Here is a 19,895-nt window from a genome sequence, read left to right on the forward strand (position 1 = left end):
AGGGGAGCTGGAGACACTAGTGAGAGAGAGACACACAGAGTTATGTTTGTGTGTCTTTTATGTTATGTTGAAGTTCATTTGTATCATTAAAACTTTATGTTGACTGCTCAGCTGGGTCGCAGCTTCCTCCTTTCCGACCGAACAGAGGTCTTTTACAGACACCAATGCTGTCGATTGAACCCGGAATATCCCTTTAATGTGCATTGTTCATTTTTGTCTCATTTCTTGTAATCTTTGCATAATATTCACACTCTGCTCTCTAGAAATCAGTGTCTAAGTCAATCACTAAAATATACCATGGCACTGAATTATCAGAATACTAACTAACTGTCCCACAGTATTTAAATGGTGCTCCACAGTAAATAAAATGGTATTATCTGTCTAAAAGAAAGCTCTTTTGAACTTGTGCTGATCTAAACAGACTGAATTCTCCTTCATTTGACCAATAATGATCATTAATGTTCATGAGAAACATGTTTCAGATTCTGCAGAGAACTGGAGGGCCGCGTGCCGTGTGTTTCCTCTAGAACTATCATCAGCACACATGAAATATGAAAATATCTGAGAGGGATACAAACACAACACTGTACATCTCACGCATGTACAGTCAACTACACCACAGCTCACCAATTATATCGCAATAAAAATCATAGAAATAAGGAGATCTCAAAAATTCAAGCATAATATTAACAAAATGAATTTAAAAAATCAGCTGGATTAAATATTTGACAACAACAGTAAGGCTCACTTGAAGTCTCTGATGGAGATCTGAATCTAAAAGCTGTGCTACTCGTAAACATCATGCCTTCACTAAACGAAACATGACGGACGGGAAGAGAGTTTACTTCATTTGTTTCAACTGAGAGAGAAACAGATGAGCAGAAATGATCTTTTGGAGCTTTGTAGAAGATGATTTAGATGCTTGACAATCTCTGACTAGAAATATTCCACTTCACAGTGTTTCTGAATAGATTCTTTAATCTGTTGATGAGCCGAATCGTTGATATTTTAGTGGGCTATTTAACTGACAAGCCTTCTGCCAACGTTTGGTTGAATAATATTTCACGTTCCTCTCACCAGAAGCGTACATGATGCCACAGAGCAAAAGAATATGATACAGATTCAAGCTGTTCGAAACTTCCTTCACTTTCAAAACACGGTATAAGCAGCATATATTCATGTAGAGACACACCATGAAAATACAGTATTCACACGAGTTCTGCCGGCTCTTCAGGGAATACATTATATCACATGTGCTAACAGTATCGTATGATCAGTCCATGACGCCACGATGTTTCCTCTGAAGCAAAGGCGGTTCTGCGGTCGCTCCGTTAGGCACAGAAGGTAAAGATCTGTTCCGCATTCAGATGGCAACGAGACTTCAGGCAGGGCACAGACGACGTTGGCAAATAAAGTTTGAAGAAAAAACTCCCGTTTAGGGTGCAGCAATTTTCCAGGCTTTTGATTTCATAGTTTATTTTTTTGTTGTCATTTTGTTTTAAATAGATTTTGTACATGTAATATTTTATCCTCTTGTTATGAAGAAGAGCTTCATTCACAGTTTAATATCTCTAAAAAGCCGACCACGACATTAAAATCAATATTTGAACACTGAGGTAATAGTTTGCAGTAGTTTGACACAGAACTCCCCCCTCACACGTCCCGAGAGAACGTTCATTCTGTGTCGCTGTCGTATTTAATTTCTTGATGTCATTGTATTTCCTGTAGTATAATGTGTTTTGTTGCTTGTTTGGGTCTCCAGTGAGTGTTTGTAGTGTGCTTGCAGACAGTTGAGGGGGATCGAGGTGTCCAAATGTTTGTCGTCTTCTTCTTATGTTGCATAGTGATCAAAACTTCCCAGATACTCCAAACCGGCCTGATAACAGAACTGATACTCATCCTGAGAACACACACAAACACCACATGACCATTGCTGTGCTGATCAAAAATCTCATCTTTTAAAAGTAATTCAGTTGTGTCGTCTGTATTTAAGAGGACAGAGAGGAAACGGGTCATTCAGGAAACTGTTCAGTTGACCGCTAATTTTTACATAACATTCAACACCAGAACATTTTGAATGTAACAGGGTTTGTTGTGGGCGTAAATGTAATAAAGTCCCTAAATGTAATAAATATTTGGCTCTAAATGTAATAAAGGGCCTAAATGTAATAAAACATTGGCTCTAAATTGAAAGTCCCTAAATTTAATAAAACATTGGCTCTAAATATAATAAAGTCCCTAAATGTAATAAATATTTGGCTCTAAATGTAATAAAGGGCCTAAATTTAATAAAACATTGGCTCTAAATGTAATAAAGTCCCTAAATGTAATAAATATTTGGTGCTAAATGTAATAAAGTCCCTAAATGTAATAAAACATTGGCTTTAAATGTAATAAAGTCCCTAAATGTAATAAATATTTGGCTCTAAATGTAATAAAGTCCCTAAATGTAATAAAGTCCCTAAATGTAATAAAACATTGGCTTTGAATGTAATAAAGTCCCTAAATGTAATAAATATTTGGCTCTAAATGTAATAAAGGGCCTAAATGTAATAAAACATTGGCTCTAAATGTAAAGTCCCTAAATTTAATAAAACATTGGCTCTAAATATAATAAAGTCCCTAAATGTAATATATATTTGGTACTAAATGTAATAAAGTCCCTGAATGTAATAAATATTTAGTGCTAAATATAATAAAGTCCCTAAATGTAATAAATATTTGGTGCTAAATGTAATAAAGTCCCTAAATGTAATAAAACATTGGCTTTAAATGTAATAAAGTCCCTAAATGTAATAAATATTTGGCTCTAAATGTAATAAAGCCCCTAAATGTAATAAATATTTGGCTCTAAATGTAATAAAGTCCCTAAATGTAATAAATATTTGGTCCTAAATGTAATAAAGTCCCTAAATGTAATAAATATTTGGCTCTAAATGTAATAAAGGGCCTAAATGTACTAAAACATTGGCTCTAAATGTAAAGTCCCTAAATTTAATAAAATATTGGCTCTAAATATAATAAAGTCCCTAAATGTAATATATATTTGGTACTAAATGTAATAAAGTCCCTAAATGTAATAAATATTAGGTGCTAAATGTAATAAAGTCCCTAAATGTAATATAACATTGGCTTTAAATGTAATAAAGTCCCTAAATGTAATAAATATTTGGCTCTAAATGTAATAAAGTCCCTAAATGTAATAAATATTTGGTGCTAAATGTAATAAAGTCTCTAAATGTAATAAAACATTGGCTTTAAATGTAATAAAGTCCCTAAATGTAATAAATATTTGGCCTTAAATGTAATAAAGGCCCTGAATGTAATAAATTGTTGGCTCTAAATGTAATAAAGGGCCTAAATGTAATAAATATTTGGTCCTAAATGTAATAAAGTCCCTAAATGTAATAAATATTTGGCCTTAAATGTAATAAAGTCTCTAAATGTAATAAAACATTGGCTTTAAATGTAATAAAGTCCCTAAATGTAATAAATATTTGGCCTTAAATGTAATAAAGGTCCTGAATGTAATAAATTGTTGGCTCTAAATGTAATAAAGGGCCTAAATGTAATAAATATTTGGCCCTAAATGTAATAAAGGGCCTAAATGTAATAAATATTTGGCCCTAAATGTAATAAAGGGCCTAAATGTAATAAAACATTGGCTCTAAATGTAAAGTCCCTAAATTTAATAAAACATTGGCTCTAAATATAATAAAGTCCCTAAATGTAATATATATTTGGTACTAAATGTAATAAAGTCCCTAAATGTAATAAATATTTGGTGCTAAATGTAATAAAGTCCCTAAATGTAATAAATATTTGGCTCTAAATGTAATAAAGGGCCTAAATGTAATAAAACATTGGCTCTAAATGTAAAGTCCCTAAATTTAATAAAACATTGGCTCTAAATATAATAAAGTCCCTAAATGTAATATATATTTGGTACTAAATGTAATAAAGTCCCTAAATGTAATATAACATTGGCTCTAAATGTAATAAAGTCCCTAAATGTAATAAATATTTGGCTCTAAATGTAATAAAGGGCCTAAATGTAATAAAACATTGGCTCTAAATGTAAAGTCCCTAAATTTAATAAAACATTGGCTCTAAATATAATAAAGTCCCTAAATGTAATATATATTTGGTACTAAATGTAATAAAGTCCCTGAATGTAATAAATATTTAGTGCTAAATGTAATAAAGTCCCTAAATGTAATAAATATTTGGCTCTAAATGTAATAAAGGGCCTAAATGTAATAAAACATTGGCTCTAAATGTAAAGTCCCTAAATTTAATAAAACATTGGCTCTAAATATAATAAAGTCCCTAAATGTAATATATATTTGGTACTAAATGTAATAAAGTCCCTGAATGTAATAAATATTTAGTGCTAAATGTAATAAAGTCCCTAAATGTAATAAATATTTGGTGCTAAATGTAATAAAGTCCCTAAATGTAATAAATATTTGGCTCTAAATATAATAAAGTCCTTAAATGTAATAAATATTTGGCTCTAAATGTAATAAAGTCCCTAAATGTAATAAATATTTGGCTCTAAATGTAATAAAGTCCCTAAATGTAATAAAACATTGGCTCTAAATGTAATAAAGTCCCTAAATGTAATAAATATTTGGCTCTAAATGTAATAAAGGGCCTAAATGTAATAAAACATTGGCTTTGAATGTAATAAAGTCCCTAAATGTAATAAATATTTGGCTCTAAATGTAATAAAGGGCCTAAATGTAATAAAACATTGGCTCTAAATGTAAAGTCCCTAAATTTAATAAAACATTGGCTCTAAATATAATAAAGTCCCTAAATGTAATATATATTTGGTACTAAATGTAATAAAGTCCCTAAATGTAATAAATATTTGGCTCTAAATGTAATAAAGTCCCTAAATGTAATAAATAGTTGGTGCTAAATGTAATAAAGTCTCTAAATGTAATAAAACATTGGCTTTAAATGTAATAAAGTCCCTAAATGTAATAAATATTTGGCCTTAAATGTAATAAAGGCCCTGAATGTAATAAATTGTTGGCTCTAAATGTAATAAAGGGCCTAAATGTAATAAATATTTGGTCCTAAATGTAATAAAGTCCCTAAATGTAATAAATATTTGGCCTTAAATGTAATAAAGGCCCTAAATGTAATAAATATTTGGCTCTAAATATAATAAAGTCCCTAAATGTAATATATATTTGGTACTAAATGTAATAAAGTCCCTAAATGTAATAAATATTTGGTGCTAAATGTAATAAAGTCCCTAAATGTAATATAACATTGGCTTTAAATGTAATAAAGTCCCTAAATGTAATAAATATTTGGCTCTAAATGTAATAAAGTCCCTAAATGTAATATAACATTGGCTTTAAATGTAATAAAGGCCCTAAATGTAATAAATATTTGGCTCTAAATATAATAAAGTCCCTAAATGTAATATATATTTGGTACTAAATGTAATAAAGTCCCTAAATGTAATAAATATTTGGTGCTAAATGTAATAAAGTCCCTAAATGTAATATAACATTGGCTTTAAATGTAATAAAGTCCCTAAATGTAATAAATATTTGGCTCTAAATGTAATAAAGTCCCTAAATGTAATAAATATTTGGTGCTAAATGTAATAAAGTCCCTAAATGTAATATAACATTGGCTTTAAATGTAATAAAGTCCCTAAATGTAATAAATATTTGGCTCTAAATGTAATAAAGTCCCTAAATGTAATAAAACATTGGCTCTAAATGTAATAAAGTCCCTAAATGTAATAAATATTTGGCTCTAAATGTAATAAAGTCCCTAAATGTAATAAAACATTGGCTCTAAATGTAATAAAGTCCCTAAATGTAATAAAACATTGGCTCTAAATGTAATAAAGTCCCTAAATGTAATAAAACATTGGCTCTAAATGTAATAAAGTCCCTAAATGTAATAAAACATTGGCTCTAAATGTAATAAAGTCCCTAAATGTAATAAATATTTGGCTCTAAATGTAATAAAGGGCCTAAATGTAATAAAACATTGGCTCTAAATGTAATAAAGTCCCTAAATGTAATAAAACATTGGCTCTAAATGTAATAAAGTCCCTAAATGTAATAAATATTTGGCTCTAAATGTAATAAAGGGCCTAAATGTAATAAAACATTGGCTCTAAATGTAAAGTCCCTAGATTTAATAAAACATTGGCTCTAAATATAATAAAGTCCCTAAATGTAATAAATATTTGGCTCTAAATGTAATAAAACATTGGCTCTAAATATAATAAAGTCCCTATATGTAATAAAACATTGGCTCTAAATGTAATAAAGTCCCTAAATGTAATAAAACATTGGCTTTAAATGTAATAAAGTCCCTAAATGTAATAAATATTTGGCCTTAAATGTAATAAAGGCCCTGAATGTAATAAATTGTTGGCTCTAAATGTAATAAAGGGCCTAAATGTAATATATATTTGGCCCTAAATGTAATTAGCTATCAAAAACACAAATGCATAAACATTATATCGATGCACAGGGCATACTAATAATTGCAAACACAAACATAAACTACCTTGTCTAAAATATACCAAACACCCTCCTAAATCCTTTGTATATATTAAGGACCAAAAATGTTTACATTAAGCGCCTTTATTACATTTAGGAATGATTATTACATTTGTGTCCTTTCCAAAAGAAACTAAACATGTTTTGAAAGAAAAATCTAATGTATTATTATTATTTTATTTTCAATTATAATGTGTGATACCAAAACTATTCAAATTAAAAGTATATGAACTCCAAACATACTGTGATGGGGTTAAAATAATGCAGCACATACTGAGTGAAATCAGTGTGATATATGACAAACATTTTTAACCTGTTCAAAACTAACTGACCCAATCAGGATGTTAAATGTGGACAGAATGATTCTGTGTGTGTTTGTGTTACGGTACCTCAGTCTGAACCATCGCCGGTCGCTGTGTGCGCAGCATTTTCACTGTCTGGAAGATGTCGACTGCACCCTCATAACGCATCCGCTCCAGAACTATACTGAGAGTGATGAACACACCCGTCCTGCCCACACCCGCACTCACACACACACACACACACACACACACACACACACACACACACACACACACACACACACACACACAGACACACACACACAGACACACACACACAGACACACACACACACACATGTTTAATGAGAGTGAGTCATATGTTGGATCAGTGTGTCTCTGGTGTGATGTGGCTCTTCTCATGCTGAGATCTGAGTTTGACCTTTCAGTTATTTCTGCCATCAAACATTTGCATTCTACTCATGTTCCAATTGTAAACACTGTGTGTGTGTGTGTGTGTGTACAGGGTTGGTCAATCAGAGTTCAGTACTCTCAGCTCCGTTTAACACATTTTACCATGTTTAAATTCAACTCAGTGCAGTCTGAAATCCAGCTCTGGTGTCTGTGAAGTGTTTATAGTAGTAACACACCTGCAGTGGACTGTGATTGGTCCATCCTGACCGAACTGCTCCTTGGTTTTGTGCACCTGACCAATGAAATCAATAAATCCTTCTCCAGACTTTGGAACTCCTTGTTCTGGCCAGTCAGTAAACTGGAACTGTCTGACGGTTCTCGACTGTCCGTCCTGAGAAGAGAAGAGAGAAGACACATGCTCGTGACTGTTGTGTCCTCAAATTGTGCATCAACCCTCTTACCATCATATTGTCTCACTATAAATGTATTATAATATTCTGTGACAGTGACATCATCCTTCAATGAGTGGAAATCTCCTCTGTTGTAACATCTTTATGTTTTGCAAAAGGGCACAATCTTGAAATATCTATGAGTTTGTACAGTAAACAACTGAACGTATAGAAATATGAGCATTAGATTCTCTTTCTAAGAAGCACCTGGAGCATCTGTTTGCAATGACAAATGAAGCTGTAAAACTATCAACATTAAATGAGGCCATATACTCACCCTGGCATCAGTGACTTTAAACTCTCTCAGTATGTACTGCGGCATGTTGTATTCTGCCATCGGATCGACCACAAAGTACTGATATCTCGCCGAGCGTTCTGCGGGCCAGTACTGATGACACTTCTCCTAAATACACACACATGCACAGAAAATTGGAACATTTCTTTACATTTTGCTTTGCCATTTTGTCTGAATAAAATTGAACTGTGTGTCTTACACTGCAAAGTTACTATCATTTTGCATTTTCACTTAAGTTTTCATTTTAATACTATTTAAAATAAAAAGGACAACATTGACAGTTATGAACATCTAAAATGAACTAAACCTTTTGCATTTCAAACCTTCATTAAACTGCAATGGTGACAGAAGCAAAATCTGCCATATACTTTATACCATTTCAGTTTCAAAAATGTTTTAAAGTGTGTAATGTATGGGGTGATCATACTCCAAAACCTTGATTGAATTGAAGCATTATTTTGGTTGGGAAAGTATACATATAATTGTGAGGGTTAAAGTCTACCTGCATTTAAAGTGTATCTTAAGTACTATTACATACATGTTACATACATGTTCAAAGAGTTCAAACAGGTAGAAAAGACATGTTTATGAGAAAATGGGCAAAATTAGTGAGCTTTTTGAAGATGAATTGAGACTGATTAAGGTTTTTTTTTCTACTGCAATATACAATTGTGCTCAAAAGTTTGCATACGCTGGCAGAAATATCGAAATTTTGACAACTGCCAGAAGAATTGTACGGGATACAAAGAAAAACCCACAGGTAACCTCAGGAGAAATACAGGCTGCTCTGGAAAAAGACGGTGTGGTTGTTTCAAGGAGCACAATACGACGATACTTGAACAAAAATGAGCTGCATGGTCGAGTTGCCAGAAAGAAGTCTTTACTGCGCCAATGCCACAAAAAAGCCCAGTTACAATATGCCCGACAACACCTTGACACGCCTCACAGCTTCTGGCACACTGTAATTTGGAGTGACGAGACCAAAATAGAGCTTTATGGTCACAACTGTAAGTGCTATGTTTGGAGAGGGGTCAACAAGTATTGTGCTCCTTGAAACAACCACACCGTCTTTTTCCAGAGCAGCCTGTATTTCTCCTGAGGTTACCTGTGGGTTTTTCTTTGTATCCTGAACAATTCTTCTGGCAGTTGTGGCTGAAATCTTTCTTGGTCTACCTGACCTTGGCTTGGTATCAAGAGATCCCCAAATTTTCCACTTCTTAATAAGTGATTGAACAGTACTGACTGGCATTTTCAAGGCTTTGGATATCTTTTTATATCCTTTTCCATCTTTATAAAGTTCCATTATCTTGTTACGCAGGTCTTTTGACAGTTCTTTTCTGCTCCCCATGGCTCAGTATCTAGCCTGCTCAGTGCATCCACGTGAGAGCTAACAAACTCATTGACTATTTATACACAGACACTAATTGCAATTTAAAAAGCCACAGGTGTGGGAAATTAACCTTTAATTGCCATTTAAACCTGTGTGTGTCACCTTGTGTGTCTATAACAAGGCCAAACATTCAAGGGTGTGTAAACTTTTGATCAGGGCCATTTGGGTGATTTCTGTTATCATTATGATTTAAAAAGGAGCCAAACAACTATGTGATAATAAATGGCTTCATATGATCACTATCCTTAAATAAAAGACAGTTGTTTTGCATGATCAGTCATATTTTCAAAATCAATGCCAGAATTTCACAATTTCTGCCAGGGTGTGCAAACTTTTGAGCACAACTGTATAAACATTTAAAGACTTTTATAAATAATATTGTTTATTTGTAAAGGGGCGGTCACACTACACTTGGGGCTCCATTCAGTCCCATTCAAATGCATCCGAATGCAGCAGACCGGAAGCGCAAGCTCATGAGAAGGAATTTCGTACGACACTGCAAACCAAAGTTCAAGCTTGGTGAACTCTGAACCGTGAATTCGTATGACGAGAGTACGCGTGACCACAATAGCGGTTCTAACTTGTATGGCGCCCTGGGCGAAACCCGCTTCAACACGCCCCAAAAGTTGTTCACAAGGGGGTGGGGGTCTGTGTGGGTGCCTCGTGCCGCCCCCCCGCAAGATGCCACCCTGGGCAACTGCCCACGTCGCCCATGCATAAATCCGCCACTGCGTGACCAACAGAAGATCGAAACGTCACATGCTGACCTCTTGGTTCAATACAAAGAATACATATTTTAAAGCTAAGTGTTTTATTGTTGCAGGAAAGTGTGTAGACAATATATTTTAACACTTTTAATATAATATTATTTGTTATTTGTGATGTATTATTTACTTACACCAGAAGTCCTCCCACATGACATCATATCCTGGTCCGTTGCATTGTATGAAAAAAATTTACATGCTCAAAGACTAGTGTGAATGCCCCTTAAGCCAAATTATACATGTAACTGTTGAGCCTTTACTCGAAAGCTTAAAGTGTGTTTCATTTTCGTTTGATTTATTTGGGGTTATATGTTGGTTGGTTATTTTTTAGGGGCCAAGCACTGAAGGTTTTGTGGCACCTATTGTATCCGTTAGTATTATTATTATTCTTCCCCAATGGGAGTCTATGGCAGCCCTATGAACCGTTCATTGGCACACTGATAGTCGTGATCTTGAATAGTCTCCATAGCAAATTTGGGACCTCTAGGACAAACTCGATAGCACCACCACCATGTCAAAAATTCACTTTTCTTTTGTGCATATCTTTTGAACCATTATTCCTAAAGACACCTTTCTATTTTTGTCCTGATGTTTCCCCATATATCTTGCATTATGATGTTTCCAGTTTAAAAGTTTCATGTCCTTCAGACTTTGTCCGATTTGTCCAAACAATGTCTTGCAATATTCTCCAGACCAAGCCACACAGAAATGATAATACAGAATTTAGATTTTCACTTTTGTTTAAAAGTTACGGCATTGCAAAGATTTGTGGCTGTATCTTGGCAACACTTTGTCCTATCGAAACGAAACTTGGTATGCTTCATAAGGACCATTGTCTGAGGGCACATGCAGAGTTTCGCAACAGCGCCACCTATGGGTCAAGAATTGTGAAAAATAGCTTTTTTTGCCAGCAACTTTTGAACCGTATGTCCTAAAATTATGAGCTATTTTGAAATCATATACAGTCATATGTCTTTTGAACCCTTTGTTGAATTCAAATAAAAATTTGTATGGTCCATCCACATCTTTTCCTGAGAAGCTGGGAGACAGCTTCACCTGAAGTTCAATAGAAAATCATATGTTTTGCATGGTTATCATACTACATGCTATGATAGCTTAGCATGCTAACCGGTTAGCATGCTAACTGTAGGGTATCTTTTCTTTTAAGGATATTTGATCACAGTGCTATCCATATGAAACATTAGTTTAGCATGCTTATCGGTAAGCATGCTTTCCAACGCTTTTGTGTGCTTGTCATGTCTCTTTGGCAGTGTTGAGATGTGTCAGCGGAGTGGCCCACTGGTTAAAGCACTGGATTATGGTTCAAACGTTCGCATTTTGCCCTCATCTGCCATTGGTCAAACAAACAAATAGTCCCGCCCCCAACTCATGCTATTGGTTGAGCCACTGATTTAAAAAAACCACAGAGTCACAGTGTTTACACGCTTCAGGAAATCAAACTACCAATATTTAAAGTTGACTCTGAACATTAAACTGGGACACAGTGATCCAGAAAGATTTTTAACATCCCAAAAAATAACACCCTTTATATTTCCAATGGTTTTTGTCCTAGTTTTAGTATATGATGAAAACTGTTACACAGGCTGATGTCATTTAATGTGCCACTAACAGTGTAATGAATCTTTCCTCAAGGCGAGAAACATGTCATGTATTATTTTTCAAGCGCTGCTCTATTTCCTCTAATTATCTCCCACTGTGACACCACCTGACACTCACCCGCCCCATTTCACGCAGCTTGGTCAACATGACGACGATGGTGGAGTTGTGTTCCCAAAGCATCCGCCAAAAGTCTTCAGTGGTCTCAGCTAACGGCCCTTGTGTCGCTATATATGCCCTCTGCTGCCTGAACACAAACACATCGACACAACAAAATGTGACATACAAGTGTATCAAGATCAGTCAAAACATTTACACTACTCATCAAGAGTCAATCTTTATTATGCCTTTTCATTAAAACTTTTGACTAGTATTGTACGTATAAGTACAATTAGCATATTTGAGCACAGTATCACACCTGTATCCATCTATGAAGCTGGCGTTTATGTAGTCCGAGCCCTCGAGGCCTCTGATTGGCTGCAGACACACGCGGGTTGTCTCATATGGCATGATGTTCACCAGACGGTTCTTGAACTTGTTGCAGGGCAGATTAGCGCTCACAAACCGCGAAGTGTGCGCTTTAGTGTTGGCCAGACGCTGAGAGAGAATCAGTTTTATGTTTAGAGCAGATGTTCATCATGTCAGAACTGAATGGAGTTGAATTGAAAAGCGTGATGAATTCATACCTTGAACTCCAGCTCCATTCCGGTAACATGTTCTTCCGCCTCCACCTGTGAGAGTTTCTGGATGTACGAATAGAGACTGCGAGCCGCTACCTCAGTGTTCCCGCACGCCACGGCCTCCAGCAGCGCCTCATGAATGAAGCTGTACTGATCTTCTGTCTGGACCATATAGTTCCTCTGAGAACGCATCAGAGTCACGTGACCGTACACATCCACTGTGTGCTCGTGACGGATGCGCTCCAGCATGGCGTCGATAACGATAAAGCAGCCGGTGCGACCCACACCCGCACTGAAAGACAGACAGACAGAGAGGCAAAAGGATTTTAAATCAAACTGATGTGTCTCAGGTCTGTTTTGATGCAGATAATAAAATGCAACTAACCATATAATCATGAATAGTTATGATAGCAAAATAAATATAGATTAGAAAATGCTTCCTATATATTTTGCTGTTAATGTCAAAGGTTGTGCGTCCAATCAAACTTTACTAAATTCATCTGTCACTCATTAAATTAGACAGATGTCAACATGGATGGGTTGTGTGACATGAACTCATCCTCAAATAACATCAATAAAACAACACAAGGTCAAAGAACCCATTGAAATTCAAGAGACGTTCAGAAACAAAATGATTAACTATATAGCAAAGTGTATGTCATGTTAATTAGTTAGGGCCTGTACATACATATATATATATATATATATACACATCGATTAGCCACAACATTAAAACCACCTGCCTAATATTGTGTAGGTCCCCTCGTGCTGCCCAAAAGATTATAATGTATTTTTAATGTTGATTTTAATGTTGTGGCTGATCGGTGTATATATATATATATATATATATACTCACAGATCTGGAAAAAATGAAGAGACCACTACAAAATGATCAGTTTCTCTGGATTTACTATTTATAGGTTTGTGTTTGAGTAAAATGAACATGTTTGTTTTATTCTATAAAGTACTGACAACATTTCTCCCAATTTCCAAATAAAAATATTGTCATTTGGAGCATTTATTTGCAGAAAATGACAACTGGTCAAAATAACAAAAGATGCAGTGTTTTCAGACCTCGAATAATGCAAAGAAAACAAGTTCATATTCATTTTTAAACAACACAATACTAATGTTTTATAGAGTTCAGAAATCAATATTGGAGGAATAATCCTGATTTTCAATCACAGCTTTCATGTGTCTTGGCATGCCCTCTACCAGTCTTTCACATTGCTGTTGGGTGACTTTATGCCACTCCTGGCACAAAAATTCAAGCAGCTCGGCTTTGTTTGATGCTTGTGTTCATCCATCTTCCTCTTGATCACATTCCAGAGGTTTTCAATGGGGTTCAGGTCTGGAGATTGGGCTGGTCATGACAGGGTCTTGATCCGGTTCTCCTCCATCCACACCTTGATTGAGCTGGCTGTGTGGCATGGAGCATTGTCCTGCTGGAAAAACCAATCCTCAGAGTTGGGGAACATTATCAGAGCAGAAGGAAGCAAGTTTTCTTCCAGGATAACCTTGTACATGGGTTGATTCACCCCCAGATCATCACAGATCCTCCACCAAATTTCACAGTGGGTGTGAGACACTGTGGCTTGAAGGCCTCTCCAGGTCTCCATCTAAACATTAGACAACCAGGTGTTGGGCAAAGCTGACAATTGGACTCATCAGAGAAGATGACCTTACTCCAGTCCTCTTCGGTTCAATCCTTATGGTCTTTTGCAAACCTCAGCCTGGCTCTTCTGTGCTTCTCATTGATGAAGGGCTTTTTTCTAGCTTTGAACGACTTTAGCCCTGCCCCTAAGAGCCTGTTTCGAACTGTCCTTGCCATGCACTTCACCCCAGCTGCCGTTTGCCATTCTTTTTGTAGGTCACTTGATGTCATCCTACGGTTGTTGAGTGACATTCGAGTTGGCGGTCATCCTGGTCAGTGGAGAGTCCTTTTCGCCCATTGCCGGTCTGTAGCTTTGTTGTCCCTAATGTCTGCTGCTTGACCTTGTTCTTATGAACCGCCGTCTTTGAAAATTTTAAGATCCAGCTGGTCCTATTGCAAGAGGATAGTGATGACCACAGCAGTGGTTTTTATATGTTTCCTCATTAAATAAGATTTGGTTCAGGTGATCACCTAATCAGTACCTCATAAAGTAGAATGAGGTGTGCTTGTGTTAGAATTCAACAGACACTGGAATGGAATGGCTGCCGTACATTTAGAGATGCTGATTTAAGAAAAAATTGTTGTGGTCTCTTAATTTTTTTCCAGTGCTGTGTCTATATATATATATATATATATATATATATATTTTTTTTTTCATTGACCCTTAGGACACATGGCCATAACATTCACTTGTTACCCTCTATAATTGTATTTTCTGATTAATTTTGTGAAAAGAATCCACATTATGATCATGAAAAGTGTTTTTTTCTAGATCGCTCACCCACTGCAGACACACATTTTTTTCTAATCCAATCTACTACTTGACCATGTTTGAAAGTGCATGAAACATTAGAAAACTTGTGGTGTAAGTTTCATGTGAACACTAGGAAGGACAAATCAACCCATCGCAAACTCCGACATACCTGCCAGTGTTTTCTGAAAACTGGCGCCTCAGTGGAGAGAGAGCTCACGCGCTCAGGGTTGCCAGATTGCGGGACTAAAGCATCACACTGGCAGCATATATCCAAACTGTACAAGTGTCCATATCTGATTGCGGGATTTCACCTATATAAATCTGGCAACCTCACACATCGAAATCTAATTCTGATCTAAAATCGCCCTTATTTGAAGTCTGTAATACATGACACACTTGATCTGAAGGGGATGACGAGTCGGCTGTCATCACTGCTGGTATCGCCGTTGAGAAAGAGATCCTTATGGATTTAAAAACCTGAAATGTGCATGATCATGCTATTGATTAATTAAACAGGAAAGGAGGACTGATTTTCACTTCAAGTAAATTGGTAAGTGCTTTTTGCATTGTTATAGCAACATCAGGAGTTTTCTAAGTGTAAATTAGGCTGCTTGAGCATTCAGTGCCAGTTTTGAAAAGTAGTGCTGCATTCCATTCAACTCGGAAAGTCGGATTTTACAACTTCCTACTAAGAAAAGTGCAATGGATGCATCTTGAAGTCAGAATTACAACTTGTAGGCTCGTGCAGAAATTCTCAACTCCGATTTCGCCGAGATGCAGGGGCATGATGTCACACAAACATGTTGACACTCAGGGAGATATACAAAGTAAGTGATAAACATTCACTTTATTAAGTAATATCGATAAATGAGTTTGTTTCCACATTACATGAGATTAAAGCTTGTTTAACAAACGCCTGCAGAAACAGGTGTATAAAACATTATAATCTCTTTTGATAATCGTACACCTGAAGCACAAATGCTAGCGCTGCAGCATTGTTTATCAGTTGGGTTGCTAGGAGACATCTCTAATGAGAGTCAAACCTCTGCTAAGCTAACAGGAGCGTTGCAGTTCCGAATATCGGGGAATGGAATGCATTCATGATCGGAGATATCAAGTAGGAATATCCCACATCCAACTTGAATGGAATGCAGCATAACCGTGTACCCTGATGAAACGAAAGTTATTGCAAGCAACATTTAAATCACAAATATTATTAGATAGATTTGTCCAGGTATTATAAACCTCCTTGGTAGATTCATATGAAAATTATGATTTTTTAATGTGTGTTAGGAAGACATTCATTTCACATAACAGTCATGCTGCAGTTAAAATTAGGCTTGCTTGAACATTAAGTGTCGTTTCAAGTTTTGGCTTTCGTGCGTGGACGTGTTTTTAAAATATCAGCTGGTATTATTAGTTAGCTATGACATAATGTATGATTCCCAAAGGCATAGAGTGTCTTATTCACTGTAAAACTGTGTTTTCTTAATGGCATGAATCACACTGAAGGCCTAGACTTTAAACGCACGGCCCACCACTGATTTATAGTAATAAGAATCTAATGAGGATCATTAGTGAGAATAATGACAATTACTAAGACACGTCCGGATGCATTACAGTGATGAGATTATGATGAATTATCATAAAAATAATGCAGAACATGGTCCAAAAATAGGCTTCATTTTCTTTATGCAAAATATAATTCTGGTTTGTTTGATTGATTTATTGGTTGTTCTGTGTGTGATTCATGATTTAAGAGTCTGTAGAACTCTTCAGAGTCAGAGTATCTTTAGGGAAGAAAACTCAATATAAATAAATGTAAAATAAAGTGTTATATAACACATGGAGCAGCTCAAGAGTTTGAGAGAGAATAATTTGCAACACACATTTGTGTTTACACAGCATATATCATCAGGAAATTACTACTATTACTACTAAAAGTACTATTATGATGCTAGTGATACTTTGTAATACAGCACTTTTTATACCACTGTCTCCTAAGATGATTTGCTTATGTTTTCCTCTCTTGTAAGTCACTTTGGATAAAAGCGTCTGCCAAATGAATAAATGTAAATGTAAATGTAATTTGGAAAGGCACACACCTGTCTATATAAGGTCTCACACCTGAAAATGCATATCAGAGCAAAAACCAAGCCATGGAGTGGTGGTGGCGTAGTGGGCTAAAGCACATAACTGGTAATCAGAATATGTAAAACTGGTAAAAACTGGTAAAGGGTCTGCCAAATGCATAAATGTAAATTGATGTAGTTTTTATTGTGCTGATATCAGTGAAAACTCACAAATGCAAATATCTGTCACATTGTGTTAAAGCTCAGATAGAACAGCACTTTTTCAATCTTGCCGCACCGTGATCAGTTACCAATGATATTTGGCATCACTGACGTCAAACCTGATGTCACATGAACATGTGCAAATGTAAATGAGATTTGAGAGCTGCAGCAGAGCGCAAGATTTTCAGCAAATACTGTGTCTTTTGACTTCAGAAAAGTCAAACAGGTTTTTGAGAAATATGCTGACAGAATGTTCATGTTTGGGTAAGCTTTCCCTTTAACCCTCCTATGGTATTCGGTCATTTTTAACCGAAATAAATGTTCCTTGTTTCATAAAAATGGCTTTCTTTATCTGAGCAGTACAAGACTTGGTGACTTTTCTTCCATTTGCCATCTGAACATTAAAAAAAAAAATAAAATAAAAAAGGATTGATTCGATATATCTAAGTGGTTGTAAAAAAAAGCCGACACCTTTGGAACTCACAGTCAAAATTCACCGACCATTAAAAAATGAAGGGGAAAGACCAAAAAAACAGAGCAATTTTTTTGTGATCTGTTAAATACAATCAGCCACAATGCAGGAAAAACAGACAAATTACAGGATGAGACTCTAAAACATCCTCAGTGCAAAACATACACACCCACTCACACACAAACACAAATGAACTGGTGAGAATATAGCACAGAGCTTTTTTCTTTTTTTTTTTACATTTGTCAAATAAACCAATAAATCATGATAACACACTCACAATGTAGAACACACACACACTCACTCACACACACACACTCACTCACACACACACACACACACACACACACACACACACACAGAGCAACGCACAAACACACTTACACAACACCAAAATGAACTAGTGAGACTATAACAGAGTTTTTTTTTACATGTGTCAAATAAACCAATAAATCAAGTCGTCATTTTTATTTGTATAGTGCCTTTCACAACACGCATAGTTTTAAAGCAGCTTTACAGAAATTCATGCATTAACAGAAGATAAAACTGTAATATCTATAAAGTCTTAGAGTCATCATTGTGTAATTGTAAATTGTAAATATTGTAAAAATAAATAATTAAATAATTAAATAATAATTGTATTTATAACTCCAGTGAGCAAGCTGAAGGCGACTGTGGCGAGGAACACAAAACTCCATAAGATGTTGATTAATGGAGAAAAATAACCTTGGGAGAAACCAGACTCACTGTGGGGGCCAGTTCCTCTCTGAATAACATCATGAATATAATGGCAATATTACTTATGTATAGTGAAACTCATGGTTTAAAATTAGTAAACTAAGTAAGTGTTAAGGGTCAGTGTTTAAACAAAGATGTTGTATGAACTGTAAGATTAATGACTAATGTCTTTGAAGTTCATCCTGGATTAACTGCAGAAGTTCACATAGATGCATTGTCCTTTGTTAGTTGGCTGATGAAGGCTTTTGTTGGCAGTTAATTGATAGTCTATATATTCCATTATAAGAGTGTAGTCTATCAATGAACAAAGGTGATGCAGGCAGAGATCAGTGAGGTGCATGACAGTTCAACCGGCAGGTCATTTCGGTGAGGTTCGGTGGGGTCCATCCTAAGTCCAAGGTTCATGCAGTGGCATATGAAGTATCCCATGTCTTAATGGTTGGAGTTGGCATCAGTTCATCCTCTGAAGTCAATAGACTGAAGTGATGTCTGGCTGGCACCGGCTGCATTTAGTCGTCATCGCTCAGAGACATGTAGCAGTGGAATCCGACTCCAAGGAGGAACAGAGCTGGATCTGGATCTAGATGCCATTCAATTTATTGCAGAGTTATAGATCATGATAAATGTTTCTGGTTCCGGCAAAACTAACTAAAGCAGCCTAATTGTGAGTTGATGGATAAATTAGGTGTATGTCTGGCTAAATAGATGAGTCTTTAGTCTAGACTTAAACTGAGTGAGTGTGTCTGCGTCCCGAACAGTTTTAGGGAGAATATTCCATAGTTTAGGAGCCAAATAGGAACAGGATCTACCTCCTTTTGTGGATTTTGATATTCTAGGAACTATTAACAAGCCAGAATTTTGTGATTGTAATGAACGTGATGGAATATAGCATGGTCAGAAGGTCACTTAAGTACTGTGGAGCTAGACCATTCAAAGCTTTGTATGTAGTTAACAAATTTTTAAAATTAATACGAAATTTAACAGGTAGCCAATGTAACGATGATAAAATGGGGCTGAATATGATCATATTTCTTGAGTTCTAGTCAGCACTCTGACAGCTGCATTTTGAACTAATTGAAGTTTATTTATTGATCTTGCTGGACATCCTCCCAGTAATGCATTACAATAATCTAGTCTTGAGGTCATGAACGCATGAATTAGTTTTTCAGCATCAGCAACAGAGAGCATGTGTCGTAACTTAGCAATATTTCTTAGGTGGAAGAATGCTGTTCAACAATCACTGGAAATTTGATTTTCAAAGGACAGACTGGTATCAAATATAACACTTAAGTTCTTCACTGTAGAAGACGATGTAACAGTACATCCATCGAGAGTCAAATTATATTTTAGCTGCTTATTTTTAGAGGTTTTTGGTCCAATCATTAGTACCTCTGTTTTGCCGGAATTGAGTAGAAGGAAATTTCTGGCCATCCAATCTTTGATTTCATTGATACATTCTGCTAATTTGGAGAATTGTGAAATCTCATCAGGATTAGAAGAAATATAAAGTTGGGTATCGTCGGCAACAGTGGAAACTTATTCCACGATTCCT

General features: G+C 35.6%; 1 protein-coding gene across 1 annotated transcript in view; it reads right to left on the minus strand.

Annotated features, from left to right (window-relative positions):
* The window catches only part of LOC127443057 (receptor-type tyrosine-protein phosphatase S-like), a 201,302-nt gene that overhangs the window by 2,598 nt on the left and 178,809 nt on the right, over nt 1-19,895 (minus strand). Inside the window, exons 29-35 of the mRNA XM_051701542.1 lie at nt 12,441-12,726; nt 12,173-12,351; nt 11,875-12,001; nt 7,966-8,091; nt 7,476-7,630; nt 6,935-7,070; nt 1-1,900 (exon numbers count right to left, since the gene is read on the minus strand). The exon at nt 1-1,900 is cut by the window's left edge and continues 2,598 nt beyond it. Of these exons, the coding sequence (XP_051557502.1) occupies nt 1,832-1,900; nt 6,935-7,070; nt 7,476-7,630; nt 7,966-8,091; nt 11,875-12,001; nt 12,173-12,351; nt 12,441-12,726 (1,078 nt within the window). The 3' untranslated portion in view covers nt 1-1,831. The remainder of the gene's footprint in view (nt 1,901-6,934; nt 7,071-7,475; nt 7,631-7,965; nt 8,092-11,874; nt 12,002-12,172; nt 12,352-12,440; nt 12,727-19,895) is intronic.

Source organism: Myxocyprinus asiaticus, chromosome 6, assembly GCF_019703515.2.
Source record: "Myxocyprinus asiaticus isolate MX2 ecotype Aquarium Trade chromosome 6, UBuf_Myxa_2, whole genome shotgun sequence".
Classification (NCBI taxonomy): Eukaryota; Metazoa; Chordata; class Actinopteri; order Cypriniformes; family Catostomidae; genus Myxocyprinus; species Myxocyprinus asiaticus.